The sequence below is a fragment of the Tupaia chinensis genome, unplaced genomic scaffold (assembly GCF_000334495.1).
Source record: "Tupaia chinensis unplaced genomic scaffold, TupChi_1.0 Scaffold000048_1, whole genome shotgun sequence".
NCBI lineage: Eukaryota > Metazoa > Chordata > Mammalia > Scandentia > Tupaiidae > Tupaia > Tupaia belangeri.
Window position 1 is genome coordinate 8,756,962 of NW_006159506.1, and position 22,507 is coordinate 8,779,468.

Sequence of the window (22,507 nt, forward strand, 5' to 3'; positions counted from 1 at the left end):
ATTTCTCGCTTTCTGTCTCTATGTCTCTGTCTGTCTGGCGAGCGCATGCGCCCTACAGTGAAAATCTCTCAAAAAAAAAAAATTTTTTTTTTTTGCTATAGGGTGTGTGCGCTTGGCCAGAGAAAGAGGGAAAGGGAGAAACCACCCCCTGGGAAGATGACCACACCACAGTCCCTTCTCCAGAATTTTGGGCATATCCATAAATGTGCTCAGTGTGATTTTCAAGCTGCTGGGTCTGGGATTTGAACTGTGGAACCAGTCAAGTGGGATCCAGTGGTCTTAACCTCCATATTACCTGCTGACCCATCTTAACCATTTTTAAGTGGTGTTAAGGATATTCACATTGCACAACTAATCTCCAGAACTTCATTCTGTAGAAATGAAACTTTCTATCCATTCAGTTCTGCAATTTAGTAAAGAAAATCTGAATATAAAAAGCTTCATTTGGGGACCAGCAGGTGGCGTGGTGTTTAAGGCGCTGGACACTCCCTCATGGCTGACCACAGTTCAAATCCTGGGCCTGATGGTTTGCTTTCTCACTTTCTCTCTCTCTCGTCAAATTAAAATGAATGAATGAATAAATAAAACTAAAATAAAAATAAAAATAAAAATAATTCTTTTTTAAAAAAGCTTCATTTGTTCAATGAAAACCAACAATAATTACAATTTGCTCATTCTGGGCAGGACACACTTCCACAAACTCTACGGAGATAGAAAAGAAATCACAAATACTGCTCCTACGAAATGGAAAGTCCTGGAAGGCAGGTGCAGGGGGTATTGTATTTCCAGTGTTTTGCACAGTATCTGTTAGAGGCTGTTGACTGGGGACGGCAGGCGGCATAGTGGTTAAGGTGCTGGACTCCCATATGGCTGACCACAGTTCCGAGTGCCAAACCTGGTGCCTTGAAAATCACACCAGGTGTGTGTGTGTGTGTGTGTGTGTGTGTGTGTGTGTGTATACCCAAAATCCCAAAAGGAGAGTGGAGGAGAGGGATTGCAAAGTAAGGGGGGGGGGTGTGATCTCTCGATCTCTCACTTTCCCTCTTACTGTCTCTCTCTGGCAAGAGCACACATACCATGGCAAAAACCTTAAAATAATCATTTAAAAAGAGGGTGTTGACTGGTAATACTCACAACAGGCATGAAGGCTAAATTCTACTAGCCTCACTCCCCAGCCCCAGCCCCTACCTGGGAAGGGATACCAGGTCCCCAGAGCCCATGGCTCCAGCCATTGGAGTTTGGGCACTTATGACCCAGTGTTCTTGCAGCCCTGTCTCCTCCTGGTGGGCCTGCACCCAGCACCCAGCACAGCGCCTGCACCCTCTATGCTCCCAGCACTCGCCATGCCTCTATTCATTCTGTAGCTCCCTCCCTGCCCTCTTCTTTATGCATCTTTCTTTCAGCACTTTCTGTACTTTTCCTTCAGTAAAGTAACTTTTCCCTCATCCCCTGCACCTCATTCACATTCTCTTGGGAACCAGACTCACCCCACACCTTAGTGAGGTGACATTTTACATCCTAACACCATCTTTTTAACTTACCTGTTTGTAACTTAGGCCATACTGTGATTTAGAAAACTGGCAGGGTTGGGACCAACAGATGGCAGAATGGGTACATGTTGCTGGACTCCCATGTAGTCAACTGTGGTTCAAGTCCCGGCCCTGGCAGCTTAAAACTCACACTGGGTGGGTGTGCGTGCATGCGTGCCCGAGATCCCGAGAAGAGAGTGGAGAAGGGAGATGCAGTATGGACATGCCCCTGGAGGGTGATTTCCTGCTTTCTGTCTCTCTGTCTCTGTCTTTCCAGCGAGCACACGTGTCCTATAGCAAAAATCTCTCCCCCCCCCAAAAAAAAAGTATGTAAAAAAAAAAAAATTGGTAGGGTTTTTTTGTTGACTTAATATACCTTATAATTTTTCCTACTTAAAATCATAGGAGAGGCCAGAAATTCAGACTGTTAACTCCTCTGTGCCCGCCAACATAATAAACAGTTCTCCTAAAAAAAAAAAAAAAAAAAAATCATAGGAGATAAGTTCTTCTTAGATTTTCTTCATGTAGAAAGGCTGATATTTCTGCCACAGATTATTGACAATTACTAATGGCAAATGACTTCTGGTCTTGTCTTAGTTTAGAAATTTTTTAAGTTTATTTATTTCTTCCATGAGAGGGAGAAACAAGAGAAAGAAGTACCCTCAACAGCGGCCTCCCACCGCATTCTACTCCCCAGTTTCAGTCACCTGATCACCACTGGACGTCCTAAAGATGTTCAGGGAGGACCCAGAACTTGAACCCGGGACCTTTCCCATCCATGTGGGCTCAGCTGTGTTACCTCTATGCCACCACCTGGTCCCTTACATGTTAAATTACTTACCTGGTGAATTTCTTTATTTCTTCCAAATCTGGCAGTAAAAAGGATCTTCCAGGAAGAAGCAGCACTAATATTCTACTGTTGTGTGTCCTCCCGAAGATAAATAGGAGCTGCGCATACTTCAGGTTGAGAAAAGTGTTTGTAATGTAGCACTTGGGGTCAACAGCAAAAACTAATAAAAATGCCTTAAGAGAATTACCACTGTAAATCCCCCAGAGCAACAAATGATTAAAAGCAGTTCCAAAGGAATACTCAAAAGGGGATATTAAAAGTGGTTGTCAGAGCGTCCCACTGCAGGGCAGAGACGCAGAAAGTGTGTATTACACAACCCCTAACGTTTTGGAGAAGGTCCAATGCGAACCTGAGATCCTGTTGGCCTGTAGGGCTGCTGGCCAGGAGGAGGTCCACAATAGTGCAACGAAGTCTTGCAGAACCAGAAAGTGAGAGGGGTCAGAAAAGCAGCACGGGTGTGGTCCCCCAAAACGCCATCGGGGGCTTCTAAACTGTAAGGCTGTATATCCTGAACGCATAACGCAGGAACTAGGCCTTTCCACTGTCCGTTTTCCTCCTTTTCCTTAGTGGTGGAGCGGTCCCTTTCAGGGCCCTGATCTAGGTACGGACCGTTCAGCCAGCCCAAGGGTCTACCGAGGGATCCGTGGCGAACCCCAAGTCCGAAAGTCCGCACCGAGGACTTACAGCAGCTCCGAGGGATGGAGGGAAAGTGGGTCTGGAAAGGCAAGCGCCAGGTTCCCAGGCACCGGGTATTTTTATTTTAGGCCGTGAAATTACGGTTTCGAATACCCATCTGGGCACTTCTGCGCCGGCTCCTGAGAAACTGTCCAGAAACTAGCAGACTCAGCGGCAGCCGGCGTCCCAGCCCGTTAGTGCGCGACCCAACCGCACTGCGCATGCCCGCGCGCCGGACGGATGGGGGCGGTGGGGGCGGGGGGGGGAGCCGCGAGGGGCGGGCCTAACAGGAATCCCGGCGAGCGTGGCCATGCTGCGCCGGCTGCAGGAGGTGCCCAGGCACCTACTCGTCTGCGAAAAGTCCAACTTTGGCCACGACAAGTCGCGCCACCGGCATCTGGTGCAGACGCACTACCATAATTACAGGGTGAGTCCGGCCGCCCCCGGGAGGGGCAGATGTGAGGGGAGCGCGCTCTGGATCCCGAGCCGGGCCCGCTCTGGTCGCGCGGAGCGGAGCAGGAACCGGGCTGCCGGACTACAGCTCAGCGCGCGCGGCCCGCGGGGATCCGGCGCGGCAGGAGCAAGGGAGCGCTGCAAGCCTGCGGTGGTCCCCGTTGGTCCCCAGCGGTCCTGCTGCACGCGGATGAGTCCCGGGAGGGGTGTGAAGGCAGCGGCCCGACTGAGGATCAGGACCGTGTGGCTGCTGCGACGTGCGGCCTCGTGCACCTCGCCAGTGCCCAATACCCGGGAGAGTCTCGCTCCCCTCCCCATCCTCGCCTTCCTCTGCAGCCTGATTTCTTCTCCCACGTCTGGATCTTACCTGAGTCTGGTGCCTGGCCCCGGCCCAGGAAGCCGCCTGCTTTTCCAAACTGCTCTTGGGCACCGCGTTGGTATATGAGAAACTACAGCATCGTACACTTGGAGTAACTCGCGCCCGACTGGCCAAGATGCAGAGTGGTGTGTGAGCTTTGGGAAAGCGACTTTCCAGATGTGGACCGACTTTCCAGATGTGGACCGCTTGGGCCACTTGGAACCCGTCAAAGCTCATCACAGAGATCAGAGATGAAGACCGCAGCCCCCATCGTCTGATCTGCGGAATTTTTGTCTAGAAAATGGAAACCTTCATGACTTTGGCTTTCATAACCGCTTCATGATGGGATGTCCATGAATAATTTTTTTTTTTTGGAGAGGTTTTTTCGCTATAGGTCGCGTGCGTTCCCCAGACAGACAGAGAGACAGAGAGACAGATAAGCGAGAAATCACCCCCCCAGGGGGGATGGCCATGCCACAATCCCTTCTCCTCCATTCTCCTCTCAGGATCTTGGGCACGCACGCACACGTGCCCGGCGTGAGTTTAAGCCACCGGTCCAAGACTCGAACCACAGTTGACTACGTGGGAGTCCAGCGACATAGCCATTACGCTAACTGCTGGTTCCCTCCTTGAGTAATTCTTTATGCCCTAAGAGACAGTTGCACTGATTCCAGGACGGTACCCAGATAGACACATCTAGAGATTCCATTGTATTGAATTTCCTTGAAAATAAAATAGTGGGAGGCATAGGGCATAAAATACATTGTAAAAGGCAGAAGGCAAGCAAGATCTCATGAAAAGATTGAGGCTCTGGGACCAGCAGTTAGCGTAATGGCTATGTCGCTGGACTCCCATGTAGTCGACCGCGGTTCACTTCCCGCACCCGGTGGCTTAAAACTCAAGCCGGGTGTGTGTGCGTGCGTGCCCAAGATCCCAAGAGGAGAATGGAGAAGGGATTGTGGCGTGGCCATCCCCCCTGGGGGATGATTTCTCACTTTCTGTCTGTCTGTCTCTCTGTCTGGAAAGCGCTCGCACCCTCTCCAAAAACAAAAAAGTTTGAGGCTCATTTGTTTTTGGCTGAGATTGGTTCGTTGCTTGATGAGTTTTGTAGCCTGTCATTTTTATGTTCCAGAGAATCCCGTGGGAACGAGTTAGCAATTCTCAAGTTTTACTCATTTTCCTGAACACCTGGAGGTTAAATCTACCTGATGGTAAGACCTGGTGTGTTTTGCATGTTCCGATAGGTTTCATTTCTCATTCCTGAATGCGCGATACTATCAAGAGAACTGAAAAGCCTGGTCATGGAAATGGGGCCCTATTACGTGGTGAAGAATTTACCGCTTCATGAGTTAATTACACACGAATTCATCAACACCTTTGTAAAGAAAGGTAAGAAAATCTGTGTAGTAGCTGTGAACACGGCAAGATGAAGACATATAGGAGACTGCTTCATACTACAATGGCTCTTGCTCTGTGTGTGTGTGTGTGTGTGTGTGTGTGTGTGTGTCCGTGTCCGTGTCCTTCGGCTACAGCAGTTGTACACATGAGAGTGACAGAGTACTAAGCACCCTCCATAGTGTTTGGTCATGTTACTGTCCTCTTCTGCCAGTCCTCCAGCCCGAAGTGTTATGGACTGTCCGGGCTGGGGATTCGAACCATGGTTACCATGCAGGATCTGGCTTCTTTTATGCAGCACTTTACCTTCAAGCCTTGGACCAGCCAGTTCTTCTCTTGTTTTAAATAGGGCCTGGGGGCTCGTCTGTGGTCAGAGACACATGCCACTCCCTATGTCTCTGTGTTCTCATGCTAGTCTTTCTTGTCTCTTTTTAACAATTTTTTTAAAGAATTATTTATTTAATTTTATTATTTTTAGGACTTTTTAAAAAAGATTTATTTATTTTACTTAACTTTGTTACTTACTTTTAATTTTACCACAGAGAGACAGAGAGAGGAAGGGAAAGCGAGGAAGCAAGCCACCAAATCCAGGACTCGAACCATGTTTGGCCATGTGGGAGTCCAGCACCTTAACCAGCACGCTACCTGCCAGCCCCAATTTATTATTATTTTTTAAAATTATTTTATTTAACTTTACGTATTTTTTAATTTGACCAGAGGGGGACAGAGTGAGAGAGAGAGGGAAAGTGAGAAAGCAAGCCACCAGATCCAGGACTCAAACCGTGGTTGGCCACACGGAAGTCTAGCGCTCTTAACCTCCACGTCACCTGCCAGCCCCTTATTACTATTTTTTAAATTTGACCAGAGAGAGAGGGAAAGTGAGAAAGCAAGCCATCAGGTCCAGGACTTGAACCACGGTCCAGCGCCTTAACCACTATGCCACCTGCTGACCCCTCTTGTGTCCTTTTTAAGATGGTGGTTTCTGGTTATGCTCGCCCACCAATGTTGAGTGGGGGTGTTGTAACACGAGGGCATCTGTCGTCTTAAAACAAGGTTAACAGAGGGAACCAGCAGTTGGTGTAATGGCTATGTTGCTGGACTCCCACGTAGTCCATCGGTTCGCGTCCCAGACCCGGTGGCTTAAAACTCACGCCGGGTGCGTGTGTATGCGTGCCCAAGATCCCGAGAGGAGAATGAAGGAGAAGGGATTGCGGCATGACCATCTCCTCTGGGGGGTGATTACTCGCTTTCTGTCTCTATGTCTCTCTCTGTCTGGCGAGTGCACACGCCCTATAGCGAAAAACCTCTCCAAAAAAAACCCCCCAAGATTAACAGAAAAGCCTTGCGTGCTCTGTTCAGGTGCACTGCTATTGGGTTTGTCGCTGCGAAGACACTGCTCTCAGGAGCCCCCACAAGCAGCTGTCACAGGAGGGCATTCTCCTGATGCAGCCACAGCTGCCATTCTGAGTGGGTGCTCCTGGTGGGTTGGTACCTTCTGCTTAAGTTTTGTGGCTCTGACCCTCTTCCGTTCATTCTAGTCCCAACCATATTTGCTGGGCTGACTGGATCGTTCCAGTTATTTCCTGGGAGCCATTTGTTTAAAACTGTATTTCAGAGGGCTTCCTCCGTCACTATAGAAGCCATGTGCTTAGAGCCACAGGTGGTGTGGTGGTTAAGGGTGTTGGACTCCCACATGGCTGACTGTGGTTCGAGTCCTGGACCTGGCAGCTTGCTTTCTCACTTTCCCTTTCTCTCTCTCTCTCACTCTGTCCCTCTCTGGCCAAATTAAAAATGAATAAATAAAGAAAGTTAAATAAAATAATTCTTTCTGTCTTTTTTGGGGGGGAGAGGTTTTTGCTATAGGGTGCGTGTGCTCGCTAGAAAAACAGAGAAAGAGAGACAGAAAGCAAGAAATCACACACACACACACACACACACACACACACACACGCCCCCAGGGGGGATGGCCACACCACAATCCCTTCTCCTCCATTCTCCTCTTCGGATCTTGGGCACGCACGCACACGCGCCCAGCGTGAGTTTAAGCCACCGGGTCCAGGACTTGAACCACGGTTGACTACATAGGAATTCAATGACATAGCCATTACGCTAACTGCTGGTCCCAACTAATTCTTTAAAAAAAAAAAGAAGCAATGTGCTTACCTTGTTGTGACACACCCCCCCTTTCCTCCTCTCTAGGGAAGCTGTGTCTAGTTACTTAGAACCCCTCATTCCAGCTGGGCTTGCTTATGAAGCTGGTGCTCTTGCCTTTGGCCTCGTCAACGTTATCCTTTTTATCTCTTTTGAAGTCAGATGCTACTTTGTCCATAATATGACTGCTCCTTCTAGCAGGCACTTTTAAATATCTTACCCGATTTAACCCTTGCAACAGCTCAGTGAATGAGGCCTATGCTCCCCGTTGAAGAGGTAAGAAAACAGGCTTGGAGAGGTTGAGGAGCTTTGTTATTTTCCTGGACTCCCGCCTGTTAGGTGTGTACTTCGCCGGTGTTCTCTGTCTGTTGGCATCCCCGAGGCTACGTGTTCCACTCTGAGTCCATTTTCTACGTGATCATAGTAAATGTGCACGAATAGCTCCCCATGGGGGAGTGAACGAGCTAGAGCACAGTCTTCTGGGAGCCCCGGCTGACCCTTGGCTGGTTAGGTTTACTGAGGGAGCTGGAGCAGTGGTGGATGCTGACCATGACATTTTGGGGGATTCGTTATGTGGAAATAATCCACTAGCGTTTTGCAGGTGTGATTTCTTTTCCTTTGTCTTAATTGCTCCTCTGGACTTCGTCTTCTAGGTTCATGCTATGCACTGACGTACAATACAAATATTGATGAAGACAATACTGTGGCCCTGCTACCAAATGGTAACAATACTCTTTTTTTTTTTTTTTCCATTTTTTGCTTTCTTTAATTATAAAAGAAATGCATATTATTAAAAACAAAAACAAAGAAACAATTCATACAGATCTAGTGTATGTCCTTCTGGGTATCCCCTGTCCTCCAAACTCACTCCACTTTTTTTTTTTTTTTTTTTTAAGGAGGTTTTTGCCTTAAGGTGTGTACACTCACCAAAGAGAGACACTGAAAGGGAAAGTGAGAAATCTTCCCCAACGGGGAATGGCCATGCCGCAGTCCCTTCTCCTCCATTCTCCTCCTAGGATCTTGGGCAGATGCACACATTCCCGGTATGATTTTTCAAGCCACCAGATCCAGGATTCGAACTGTGGTCAGCCATTAGAGAGTCCAGCCATGTAATCGCTACACCATTCGCTCCCCTTCTTAGAAGCAACTATTGTTAAGTAGTTTGTTATTTATTTTTCCAGACATTTTCTATGAATTTATTCACATAAAAAGGTTGTGTTTTTTTCTCAATTTTTTTTTCTTGAAGAGGGTTTTGCTATAGGGCGCATGTGCTCGCCAGAAAGAAAGAGACAGACAGAGAGACAGAAAGAGAGAAATCACTCCCCAGGGAGGATGGTTATGCCACAATTCCTTCTCCTCCATTCTTCTCTCGGGATCTTGGACATGCATGCACACGTGCCCAGCTTGAGTTTAAGTCACTGGGTCCGGGACTCGAACCATAGTTGACTGTGTGGGAGTCCAGCAGCATAGCCATTATGCCAACTGCTGGTCCCCTCAATATTTTTTCTCTCTAACCTATATGTTGCAGACATCTTTCCACGTAGTACTTACAGTACTAACTTACTTCTCTTGATGTCTCAAAGATATTGGGAATAACAAATATACAGTGATTGGTTTAATGATTTCTTTTTTTTTTTTTTAAGTTTCTTTCTTCCATGAGTGAGAGAAAGACATGCACCCCCGATAGGATCTTTTATTTATTTATTTTTTGAAGAGGTTTTTGCTATAGGGCGTGTGTGCTCGCCAGACAGACAGAGAGACAGAGAGACAGAAAGTGAGAAATCACCCCCCAGGAGGGATGGCCACGCCGCAGTCCCTTCTCCTCCATTCTCCTCTCGGCATCTTGGGCACGCACACACATGTGCCTGGCATGAGTTTAAGCCACCAGGTCCAGGTCTCGAACCACGGTCGACTACGTGGGAGTCCAGCAACATAGCCATTATGCTAACTGCTGGTCCCCCCTCCATAGGATCTTGACACCAAAATCCAGCCTGCCCTGTCCTCAGATCATGGGCACATGCATGTCTGGCATACTCAGGGAGGGCTTGGGATATGAACCCAGGACCCTCTCACGAGTCAGTGTCAAAAAGCATCATATTTTACCATTGTGTCACTATCCAGCCTCCCGATTCCTTCTTTAATAGAAATTTAGATGGTCTGGTTTCACTACTGCAACAGCCTTCTATGATAATGAAATAATGTCTTTGTACTATAAATAAGATTCTTGCGTGCCGTTTCTTATACTGATAAAAAGCAAGCCTTGCTTGCTTTTACTCTGAGAACACAAGTCATATTTTTAGCTTCTCTTATTGGACCTATTATTTATTTGATTTATAGGGAAATTAATTTTGTCATTGGATAAAGATACTTATGAAGAAACTGGACTTCAGGGTCATCCATCTCGGTATTCTGGCAGAAAAGTTATGAAATTTAGTAAGTATTATGTGTGCTCTGTCCATTTCTAACAATTCAATAATATCCCCGTAGCAATTTACATTTGAATGGCTTGAATTACCTCTGATCTCTTTGGTCAGAAAAATAGGACTTTTTCTTGTCTTTTTTTGTTTTTGTTTTTGTTTTTGTTTTGAGAGTTTTTGCTATAGGGCGCATGCTCTTGCCAGACAGACATAGAGACAGAAAGTGAGAAATCACCCCCCAGGGGGGATGGCCACGCCGCAATCCCTTCTCCTACATTCTCCTCTCAGGATCTTGGGCATGCACGCATACACGCCTGGCGTGAGTTTAAGCCACCAGGTCTGGGACGCAAACCGCGGTCGACTACATGGAAGTCCAGCCACATAGCCATTACGCTAACTGCTGGGCTCAGGACTTTTTCTTGTCTTTAAGACTTCTGACTCAGGGAGTTGTTGGTTGGGCTTCACAGAGGACAAGATGGTACTGGTGAATCTCTTTCTCTTCAACTGTCTTCTGTATTTTATATAAAAATTATAGAATTGGACTTTTGTATTAGATGTGCATGTTTGGGGTCAACAATTCAAATTACAATACAAGATAGGAATCTACAACTTCTCTTTTTTTTTTTTTTTTAAGTTTTTATTTATTTCTTAATCTTTGAGAGAGAGAGATAGACAGGCACCCTGACAGGGTCTTCACACCACAGTTCACCCCAGGCCTCAGCCAGTCCAGATCACAGGGATGTGTGGGCACCTGGTAACTTCAGGAAAACCTTGGGGTGTAAACTTGGGACCTGCTCATTACAGAGCCCTGTGTTACTCCTGTGTCACCATTTGGCACCTACAACGTGTTGAGAATTTCCTTTGATTACCCCAAGTCTTTATGATTGGGGTAGAATTGCAAGTGTGAGTGAAGAAAACAGTTCTGCTCACAGTGTCTGGCTTAGACATTGATAATTAAGGCTATAACCTCAGGTAGATAGGTATTGACCTTTTTTCTTATTTTTTATTTAACTTTATTTATTTTAATTTAACCAGAGAGGGACAGAGTAAGAGAGAGGGAAAGTGAGAAAGTAAGCCGTCAGGTCCGGGACTCAAACCGCGGTCGGCCATGTGGGAGTCCAGTTCCTTAACCACCACACAACCTGCCAGCCTCAGTATTGACCCTTAAGGACCTCTGTCCTATGACCTAGGAATATATACAGTATAAACATGTGTCTTGGGGCTAGCAGGTGGCTGGAGGTCAAGGCAACTGTATCCTACATGGCTGTGTGGTTTGAGTCCCAGACTAAGCAGCTTGAACAACACCGGGCATGGGTGTGTGCATGCCCAAAATCCTGAGAGGAGAATGAGGAGAAGGGATTGCAGTGTGACCATTCCCTTCTGGTTGATTTCTCACTTTCCCTCTCTCTTTCTGTTCGTTTCGGGCAAAGACACATGCCCTATAGCAGAAACTTAAAAAAAAATATGTATATATTATTGTTATTAATGTTAGAAATACCCACCAAGGGGTTGTTTTTGATTTGGTGCAAAAAGAAGGGAATCTGAGAACAAAATCATTTGTACTATCTATAAAAAATTCCCAAACTTCTGGGACCAGCAATTAGTGTAATGGCTATGTCGCTGGACTCCCATGTAGTCGACTGTGGTTTGAGTCCTGGACCTGGTGACTTAAATTCACGCTGGGCACGTGTGCGTGTGTGCCCAAGATCCCAAGAGGAGAGTGGAGGAGAAGGGATTACAGCGTGGCCATCCCCCTGGGGGGTGATTTCTCGCTTTCTGTCTCTCTGTCTTTCTCTGTCTCTCTGGCGAGCGCACGCGCCCTATAGCAAAAACCTCTCAAAAAGAAAAAAGAAAATTCCCAAACTTCTGATTACAAGCTGTGTACTTATGAATGATATTCATATTCTTTTTTTTTCTCCACTTCTTAAGTTGTTTCCATTGATTTGATGGATTTGTCCAATAACCCGGATTCTAAGAAGTATGGAAGAACATCTTGGTCCCTCAAAGAAAAGAAGCCATTGAAATTCGATTTTCTTTTAGCTCGGCATAACGCAGGTATGGAAAATAAGTGATGCAGTGATACAGTGATTTCGAAATCTAATTTTTAATTAAAGAGGCGTAACGGAGGATCGAATGGTGGTTCACCACTATGGTTGAGGGACATTGTGAACCTCGGTGGGTAGACGTTACTAAGAAAGCTGCTTTGTCCTCTCAGATGTCACTGCACACTATAGTTAGGATAGTCTAGGCCTGCAAGCCATCTGCCCGATCTCCTAGGTCTGTATGTAGATCGGGAGATATCGAGGGTGTCTTCAGAGTAGCTAAATTATGGATTTCTCTCCTTTCTTCCCTCCAGGTTACCTCAAACAGTCTTGGCTTTCCTATTTCAAGATAACACCACCTGTTATGTACACGATCTGTTTGTTCATTATTACAGGGTATTTACTCAGGCATGGCTTTGAAACTCAGATTAAATTTGTTGTAACTTTTAGCTGATTAGAACACTAAATTTACTTTAGTGTTTACTCATCAGATTTTTTAAAATAATTATTTATTTAATTTTATTTATTCATTGATTTATTTTAATTTGACCAGAGAGAGATACTCAGAGAGAGAGAGAGAGGGGGAAAGTGAGAAAGCAAGCCACCAGGTCCGGGATTTGAACCGCAGTCGGCCATGTGGGAGTGTCCAGCACCTTAACCACCATACCACCTGCTGGTCCCCACTTGTCGGATATTTTAATCTGCTTATAACTGCCATGCACGTTGATCCTTTAGAAGGATATCTTGGCTCATCCCAAGATTAATGCATCAACTCATCAGGAATTATGATGGGGTAGTACTTTGTTTTAGAGGATAGGGAATCAGTGAGGTCCATTTTAAAAATAGGCCCATCTGAGGGACCAGCAGTTAGCATAATGGCTATGTCACTGGACTCCCATGTAGTCAACTGCGGTTCGAGTCCCGGACCTGGTGGCTTAAACTCATAGTGGGCATGTGTGCGTGCGTGCTCAAGATCCTAAGAGGAGAATGGAGGAGAAGGGATTGCAGCGTGGCCATCCCCTCTGGGGGGTGATTTCTCGCTTTCTGTCTCTCTGTCTTTCTGGCAAGCACATGGGACCCATGGCAAAAACCTCCCCACCCCCATCCCCAAAAGAAAATGACACTCTGGAGTTTACTGAGTTTCCAAAGGTAAACTTGTGTGAGATTCTGTCATCAGTTCAGTTCTATCCTCATTCTTCTAGCTCCTTCATAGAGATTGTGAAAAAGGGGACCAGCAGATGGTGTAATCGTTACATTGTCAGACTCCCACATAGTCAACTGTAGTTTGAATCCTGGACCTGGCGGCTTAAAACTCATGCTGGGCATGTGTGCGTGCGTGCCCAAAATCCTGAGATGAGAATGGAAGAGAAGGGATTGTGGTGTGGCCATCTCCCCAGGTAGTGACTTCTTGCATTCTGTCTCAGGCTAGCACATGCACCCTGTAGCAAAAATCTCTAAAAAAAGAAAAAGAGATCGTGCAAATATGCTCCTTTTTAGCGTTCACCAGTCTCACTCATCTGAGTGTCTTTGGTTTTATGTATGAAGTTGAAATTTTTCTCTTAGTCCAGGCTTTGAAACTATTATGGGTCTGACCTGAAAGTATTGAGCTTTTTTTTTTTTTTTTAAAGAGGTTTTTGCTATAGGGCGCATGTGCTCACCAGACAGACAGAGACAGAGAGACAGAAAGCGAGAAATCACCCCCAGGGAGGATGGCCACGCCGCAATCCCTTCTCCTCCATTCTCCTCTCGGGATCTTGGGCACGCACGCACATGCGCCCAGCGTGAGTTTTAAGCCACCGAGTCCGGGATGCGAACTGCAGTTGACTACATGGGAGTCCAGTGACATAGCCATTATGCTAACTGCTGGTCCCAGTATTAAGCTTTTCTAGGGTAAGAGTGAAAACAATGTTTTAGTGCTGACAGCAAGTGTAAATGATTGTAATTTGAACACAGCCTTGCGTAGTGTCTTTCTCACTTAACCCCACCTGATTCTCAGAGCTCTCAGATGGGAATGGGGGAGTTTCAGGGACTAACCAAACTTGTTTACAATATGCCAGTGACCTTACATGGTGTGTTTTAAGGTGCAGAAGAATCAACAATGATGTCATACTTTTCCAGTTACCAAATTCAAGAGCATCAACCAAAAGTAGCCCTGAGCACATTGAGAGATCTCCAGTGCCCCGTGCTACAGAGCAACGCGCTCAGCGGAGAGCCGGAGGCGTCCTGCAGTGCTCCAGAGCTCTTTGACTGGCTTGGCGCCGTCTTCAGTAACGTGGACCTGTAGGTATCTGAGCTCTCTGGGTTTGGTAGGGCTCTGGCAGTTTGCTTCTTGTATTTTGTTGGTTGTTTCGTAAGTTTATTTTATGTCTTTTGTGTTGGGTGGGGAGCAGCTTTCTTGGGTTTTTATCACACTGTGATTTCCCCCTCTCCAGCCTCCTAGCCAGTCAGAATCATGGGCACTTGGCACATGCTCTACTCAGGTTGACCAGAATGCAAACCGCAGTCTTCCACACGGCCTCTCATGTAGCAGAACCGTGCCCCCCAGCTCTGCTACTGCAGCTGGGTCCACTTGTTGTTGTTGTTTTTTTTTTTTTTAAGAGTTTTTTTGCTATAGGGTGTGTGTGCTTGTCAGAGAGACAGAAAGTGAGAAATCACCCCCCCCAGGGAGGATGGCCACAACACAGTCCCTTCTCCTCCATTCTTCTCTTGGGATTTTGGGCATGCACACACACGCGCCCGGCATGAGTTTTAAACCTCTGGGTGCGGGACTTGAACCACAGTTGATTACATGGGATTCCAGTGACGTAACCTTTATGCCACCTGCTGGTCCCACTGCTTCTTGTTTTTGATGGGTGTTTAATACTTGGAACGTGATCCTGTAGTAGATAGAAATGTGTTTTGTTTCTTTTCTTTTTTTTTTGACAGAAATAATGAGCCTAGTAGCTTCATCTCAACCTATTGCTGTCCTCAGCCAAGCACAATTGTGGCAAAAGCGCATTTGTGTACAATCACTGGCTTCATACTGCCAGAGAAGATCTGTCTCCTCCTGGAACGACTGTGGTGAGAACTCTTTCGCCTCTTATCCCTTGCTTCTCGGTGGCACCGTGGCACGTCAGGGCAGTGCTGGTGTTCCACCTTGCAGCACACCCTCCCCACCATTTCTCCTTTCTTCCCTTGCTTAGGCCCAAAGTGTAGTAATATTACCATCTTTTGTTGTTGATACAGTTTGGTTTTTGATTTTTTTTAAAGAATTGTTTTATTCAACTTTATTAATTTATTTATATATTTATTTCAATTTGACCAGAGAGAGAGAAAAAGAGAGAGAGGGCAAGTGAGAAAGCACACTGCCAGGTCTGGGACTCGAACCACAGTCGGCCATGTGGGAGTCCAGCGGCCTTAACCACTGCGCCACCTGCCAGCCCCTATACAGTTTATTTCTTTCTTCTGTGAGTAAAAGGAGACAGAGATACAGCACCCCTGATAGCGTCTCAGTGCTGCCATCACCCCCAGCCAGCCTGGCTCATGGGCACATGTGTGCTTGGAGTACTCAGAGAGGTCTCGGGCTGCAAACCAGTGACCTTCCCACGTGGGTAATCCCTCCCAGGGTGTCACGTTTTACTGCCGCACCATCATCCGGCCCCAACCTTGTCATCTTAAATAGCATCTTATCCTTGCTGATTGGAAAGTTCTGTTGCCAAGTACGTGTCCTTATACAATAGGAGCTTGAATATGCGTCTTGAAAGCAAACTGCTTGTTTTACTTGTTCTGCTTCCATAGGCCGTTTTAAGTTCTATCATCACTTAAAAACGCAACAAACTTTGGGGCAAATTATGACCTGTTGAAGTATTTGAGCTCTGCAAAATATGTTTTTTCAAAATGGGGTAGAAAAGAATTGAGCATCACAGGGACCAGCAGTTAGCATAATGGCTATGTCGCTGGACTCCCATGTAATCGACTGTGGTTCGTGTCCCAGACCTGGTGGCTTAAAACTCACACCGGGCGCGTGTGCGTGCATGCACAAGATCCCAAGAGGAGAATGGAGGAGAAGGGATTGCGGCGTGGCCATCCCCCCTGGGGGGTGATTTCTTGCTTTCTGTCTCTCTGTCTCTCTCTGTCTGTCTGGCAAGCGCACGCGCCCTATAGCAAAAACCTCTCCAAAACCAAAAATCCAATGCCTAGATTTAACTCTTGAGGATTTTCCTTTTTATTATCATTATTATTTTTTCATTTTTTAATGTTAGAAAGCACATGCATGTGTGTGTGAGAGAGGTACTTTTGATAGGTCTCATCACACTGTGACCCCTTTTTCTTCAGCTCTCCAGCTCCTTGGTATCCTGGGTACACTTGTTTTCAAGCCAACCCAGGGATCTGAACCGAGAGCTGGCACGTGGCTTCCAACACTATGGTCCAGTAAGCTACAGACTTTACCACCTGGCCAGGCTGGTTTCCTTTTTAAATATAACATCCTTTTTCATGTTTATTAGTTTAGTACATTGATTTTCTTTAGTAAGAAGGATGGATTGTTAGAAATCTGGTGAATTATTCTGTGTTTCAGTTAACAGAGACTTTGAAAACAGTGCTCTTAATGGAAGGAAAACTATTCTTTTTTTTATTTTATTTTAACTGTATTTATTTTATTTGCTTATTTATTTTAATTTGGTGAGAGAGACAGAGAAAGTGAGAAAGTAATCCACCAGGTCCGGGACTCGAACTGTGGTCAGCCATGTGGGAGTCCAGCACCCTTTACCACCATGCCACCTGCCAGCCCCAGGAAAACTATTCTTATACACTTTTGTTTTTGTTTTTGATTCTTTTAGACTTAAGGGATTTTTCAGAATGAGGGTAAGAACAACTGAAGTTTTTTTTTTTTTTTTTTTTTTTGAGAGATTTTCACTGTAGGGCGCGTGCGCTCGCCAGACAGAGAGAGACTTAGAGACAGAAAGCGAGAAATCACCCCCCAGGGGGGATGGTCATGCCGCAATCCCTTCTCCTCCATTCTCCTCTTGGGATCTTGGGCACGCACGCACACACGCCTGGAGTGAGTTTTAAGCCACCGGGTCCGGGACACGAACCGCGGTCGACTACGTGGGAGTCCAGCGACATAGCCATTACGCTAACTGCTGGTTCCCCTGAAGTTTCTTTTGTGTACTGTATAGTCACATTATTGAATTCACAATGTAGTATCAAGATATTAGTCCGTATCTCCTAATTTTTACAAATAAAGGTATAATCCAAGCTTCATTAGAAAATCAGAAATCTCACGTATCCTGAATAAGTTCTTTAAAATTGTGGACAGCTCTCCCCCTTCGTTTGTTAAGAATGATCTTTCTCTTTCAGTCACTACTTCAATGAACCAAAGTTAGCTCCGTGGGTTACGCTGTCGGTTCAAGGCTTTGCAGACAGCCCTGTTTCGTGGAGAGAAAATGAACATGGCTTTCAAAAAGGAGGAGAACATTTATACAACTTTGTGATTTTTAATAATCAGGACTATTGGCTTCAGATGGCTGTTGGGGCAAATGATGACTGTCCACCATAAAAAAATACAAAATTTAGACTCAACTTTGTTTATGTCCGTTTGTTTCCATATTTCTAGTTTAGAAAAACATGTTTTCTTTATTTGTCAGAGCGTGTACACATACAAGTGCGTGAAAGAGAGAGAGAAAACATCTCCCAAGAGCCAGGTTATATTGCAACCCCCTCTCTTCTAATCTCCATCCTGTTAGGATCCCGGGCATGGTATGTACCTTCAGTGTATTGTCGCTGGGCCTGGGATTTGAACCTGGTCAGGGTAGTGTTGGATCTAGCCCCCTCTACAGAGTACTTAACTGCTGTTAAGATGTTGTATTTTGGAAAAGTCATGACACATTTTTTGTATAGAAAAACAAAAATATATGTCATGATGTTTCTGATGACTTAATAGTTTTAAGGAATATACATTTATATTAAAAAAAAAAACACCTCACACACATAAAATAGGTAAGAGCTCCCAGAAACAGTGGGTACAAGAATCCTACCAAGACTTAAAACACAATATAAAGAAAGAGAAAGCACCTTCCCTCTCCCCACGGGGCATGGTCACACTGCAGTCCCTTCTCCATCTCTCCCTCCTTTGGATATTTTTGGGCACATACGCACATGCACCTGACATGTTTTTTTTTGTTTTTGTTTTTGTTTTAATTAAAAAAAAATGCTATAGGGCGCGTACTCTCACCAGACAGACATAGAAAGATAGAGAGACAGAAAGCAAGAAATCACCCCCCCGAGGGGATGGCCATGCCACAATCTCTTCTCCATTCTTCTCTCAGGATCTTGGGCATGCGCCCAGCGTGAGTTTAAGCCACTGGGTCCGGCACTCAAACCACGGTCGACTACATGGGAGTCCAGCGAAATAGCCATTATGCTAACTGCTGGTCCCTGCACCTGACATGTTTTTGAAGCTGCTAGGTCTGAGACAAACTGTGGAGCTGACCGTGTGGGCTCTAGCTGCCCTATTCGCCATGCCACCATTGGCCCTATAAACCAGTTTAAAAGATAGTTGTTTAAACCCAAAATTGTAGTGTTGGATATATAGCAAAAGTGAAAGAATGGATGATCATAGTTTGTGAAGGACCTAAGTGGAAAAAACATTACCCTGAAACCCTTAGCCAGATGTCCCGACCCGGGGGGACAGTTGAACATGTTTCCTGAGGGAAGGAGTGAGAGCCGGGACGAGTAGCGCAGTGTTACAACACAGAGACAACACAGTGTTACAGCTCTTCAGGGTCGTCCGTTTATTGTGGGCAGCACGGAGACGACCCAGTGTTACTGCTCTTCAGGGTTGTCCAGAGACGACGTGGTGTCACAACTCTTCAGGGTCATCTGGAGACGACGCGGTGTTACAACTCTTCAGGATTGTCTGGCGATTGTGGGCCAGGGATTGTGGTTATATACATGCTGGTGGGCCGTGATTGGTTGTAAAAGGTGGGTTATGATTGGTTGCTTTGTGGACCAATCATGAGGTGCCAGATATGCAAATCTGAGGGATTCTAGTGGCCAATCAGAGTATGGTTTTGAAGGTGAGGTTTTGAAGGGAAGCCAATCATGGCTTTTGGCATTGTGTAATTGTTTGCTTTCTGAAAAACCGGCAATATTCGCTGGTGCACAGCCTCCCACAATCATCTCTAGGCAACATGTCACTTAATGTTTCAGACACCAAGCTTTCTTAGACACTCGCTCTCCTCACTGATGACAAACTCTTCCCTGTTCTCATGGCCTCCAGGCCTGGCATGTGGCATCCTTGGCCTGGCTAATCTTCTAGGAGTCAACCCCGTCAGCCCTCTGGGAACCTCTCCCAGCACCCTCACCTCGGGTAGACATTTCTCATTGGGGTTCCATCCATCTTGAGCTCTTTCTGCCATGGCACTTTCCACAGTGCATAGAAATGAGCAGTTGGGGACCGGCAGGTGGCATGGTGGTTAAGGGCACTGGATTCTCACATGGCCGACCACAGATAGAGTCCCAATCCTGGCAGCTCGCTTTCTCACTCTCTCTCTCTCTGTGCCCCTACCTGGTCTAATTAAAATATGTAAATAAATAAATAAAGTTAGATAAAATAATTCTTTAAAAAAATAAAAAGAAATGAGCAGTTCACAGGTCACACCCTCCACTGAGTGTCACTTGCCAGTATACAGATTCCACAGCCCATGTTTTTTAATTTATTTTATTTATTTTTTATTTTTAATAATGATAGAGAACACATGAACTACTTGTATGAGGTAGAGAAAGAGAGAAATAACACTTGACAGGGTCCGGTCATGCCACAATCCCCTTCCTGTCATGTGGCTTCCAGCACTGTCGTCCAGTATGCTAAAGATTGCACCATCTGGCAGGGTCACACCATCCATTTAAGACAATGCTTCTTTTATGGAACAGAGGGCGCACATTGAGGTGCTAGGGCCCCTCAACTCTGGGATTTGCTCTGAGCTGTCTGATTCAGCATCTGATGTGTGCTTGGCTGTGCTAAGACGGAAACCTTCCCTGTACACACAGCAGGGGCTGATCCTTAGCCTGGTAGCTGACACGCACACCAGGCAGTCGGTGGTCAGATGAAAGGGGATATTGGCATGTGCATACTGGCATTACATGACAGAGAAAGAGCGGCCATAGAAACTCAGCTCCTGCCAGACCCCGTGAGGGAAGATGGGAGGAGAAGTAGCACGCTGGATGAAAGGCAGTAGACTGGCTTGGCTGCTGAGGTGGAGCCTCAGGGCAATAGCGGAGCCGCTAGGCTGGCAGGACAGAGAGAAGCAGGGTTCCACCCTCGGTCCTATCCCGGAAGGAAATGTCTCACCTGCCTTTGCCAAGAGGTGCAGTGGGACTTTGGCCATAAGGTTCCTTGGACTTCAGCGGCCCAAACTCACCAAACTCCTGCAGCTTTCTTTTTTCTTTTTTGGAGAGGTTTTCGCTACAGGGTGTGTGCGCTTGCCAGAAAGACAGAGAGAGACAAAGAGACAGAGAGACAGAAAGGGAGAAATCACTCTCCCAGGGGGGATGGCCACGCCACAATCCCTTTTCCTCCATTCTCCTCTCGGGATCTTGGGCACACACGCACACGCGCCTGGTGTGAGTTTAAGCCACCCTGTCTGGGACTCAAACTGCGGTCGACTACATGGGAGTCCAGCAACATAGCCATTATGCTAACTGCTGGTCCCTACTCCCGCAGCTTTCTAGAAACATTCTTCCACTAGAGACCTGGTATCAGTAACCAGCCAGGCATGGAGACCTGTGCTGCAGGCCAGCGTCTGGATCAAACCGTGGGCAAGGAACTTTGTATTCCTTCATTCTCTCTTTGAAAGGTGGAGGGAGGAAGGGGGCCCCTCTGAAATATCTGGAAATATCTCAGGTAAATTGATGGGTAAAAAAATTCCTTTCACAAAATGTCATTTTTCAAAGAGAATCGGGCTATCTGTTTTCATCGAGAGAGATATTTCCCAGCATGATAGGATGTTCTTAAATACATTCTTACTTTCATTTATCCCAGGAAGCTAAAAAAGCAGCAGAACTGAATGAATGTGTCTTATTCCTCTTTTGAAAAATAGAAGACGGTACGTTGCTTCCTGGCATAAACCCAAGACCTGTTGCTTAAATAATGTATAACCACGTGGAGCCCGCAGGCAAATAAATTGGTTTCTAATAAGTATACTTTCGGCCAAGGGGGTTAGCTGAGGTGCACTGTCTCCTTTCTGGCTCTCTGAGGCCTGACTAGCAGCCTCAGGACTTTCAAATGCAGCCAGGGCCTTGCCCCAGGCATCTTCAAAAAGAAAAATGCTCATTTCAAGGAGCCCCAAATCTTATATAAAAACAACTTGACAGGTCTGGCTGGAATGGTCCTGCCAGAGAAGGAAAACATCCATTTAAATATTTGATTCATGTCCAAAGTCTATTCCATCAAAGAGCTGGCACCCGCGATAGTCTGCCAGCCCATTTGAGAAATTAGGCAGACACTCCCCAGGCCACCAGAGCCAAGACTGGCTCTGAGCAGTGGGCATCAGATTACCCGGTCCCAGGATAACACAAGGTCAGTCAAGTTCTGTTGAAGCCAGAGCTGCCCTCAAGTGGAGCTTTCTGCAGACTCTGGGACTTGAGCGTCCTCAGTCATAGCTAAATAGGCGTGAGGCTGAGATGCGCTGGACTGGGCACTGGGGCTCCAGGTGAGCTGGATCCAGCCCCTTGGTTCAAGGCTTTTCATTACTTTCCGTTGCTGTGTTTGAATCCTTCGACAAGGATTTTTGAGTGCTCTTGCCAAAACCCATGACGGTCAGTGAGCAATCATCTGTAGTTTGCAAAGCCATTCCATTAAGCAGCTGCTGTTTTCATTCAGAATTTTCTGGAATCTCATTGCTCGACCACCCCCACCTCCCCTTTGTTTGTTTCGCTTTTTCTTTCTTGCTTGCTTTTTTAAAAATTTTTAATTTTTCTTTCTTTAAGCACTTGGACCTCTGAGGCATAGACACGAGAATGCTTCGGGTTCACTTACATACACATTGGAAGGATTCCCAGCATTCCAGCTTCTGCAGGGAAGGGCCAGGCTATGTATCAGAGACGGAGTACCGTGAATTATAGCACCCAACAGTCTGCTATTTAGCTTAGACACAGGATACCATTCGTGGAAAAGCAAAGCACGAACGTATACAAACTAACGATACAAACAAATCTCCTTCTTTCCAGCTGAATTAAATTGTTGAAATGATTGCTTCACTGACATGCAAATTCCTTAACTCTCTTTCTCTTTTATTTATCGATTTATTTTTTATTTCATTTTCTTTTATACATTCAATCACATTATTTAGCTTGCAAAATTAATATTTCAACAGGTAAACATTTCTCCCCAGTACAGTTGATAAAACTATAAAATATCTTCAACAGATAATACCACATTTCTTTGTCCCATTAATGCTTTGCCTCCCTATTTTTCTTCTAAATGTCCTTCCTCAAACCTTCCTCTTTCACACACACTGTATCTGGTATTTACATCCATTTACTGTGTTTCTATAGCCTTTAGTCAATCAGTTTCAGTCATAGAGTGCGGACACGTGGTATATATTAAGTAGGGACATACAATGCCTCTCCTTCATAGCCTGGCTTGCTTCACTCAGCAG

The 22,507-nt window shown here is 45.9% G+C and overlaps 1 protein-coding gene across 4 annotated transcripts; it reads left to right on the forward strand.

Moving 5' to 3' along the window:
- Positions 1–3,335: 3,335 nt before the first annotated feature.
- Positions 3,336–17,429, forward strand: RPP40 (ribonuclease P/MRP subunit p40). Of its 4 annotated transcripts, XM_027774969.1 has the most exons (9): positions 3,390–3,481; positions 3,844–4,011; positions 5,110–5,254; positions 8,065–8,133; positions 9,749–9,844; positions 11,758–11,883; positions 13,952–14,150; positions 14,796–14,930; positions 17,208–17,429. In XM_027774969.1, the coding sequence occupies exons 3-9, from the start codon at positions 5,167–5,169 to the stop codon at positions 17,404–17,406; spliced, it is 912 nt and encodes a 303-aa protein (XP_027630770.1). In that variant the 5' UTR covers positions 3,390–3,481; positions 3,844–4,011; positions 5,110–5,166; the 3' UTR covers positions 17,407–17,429. The 4 variants fall into 4 exon arrangements, with proteins under 4 accessions (XP_027630762.1, XP_027630765.1, XP_027630770.1 ...); XM_027774961.1 differs by lacking the exon at positions 3,844–4,011 and having other exon boundaries at positions 3,336–3,481; XM_027774964.1 differs by lacking the exon at positions 3,844–4,011 and having other exon boundaries at positions 3,336–3,481; positions 13,958–14,150.
- The last annotated feature ends 5,078 nt before the right edge of the window (positions 17,430–22,507 follow it).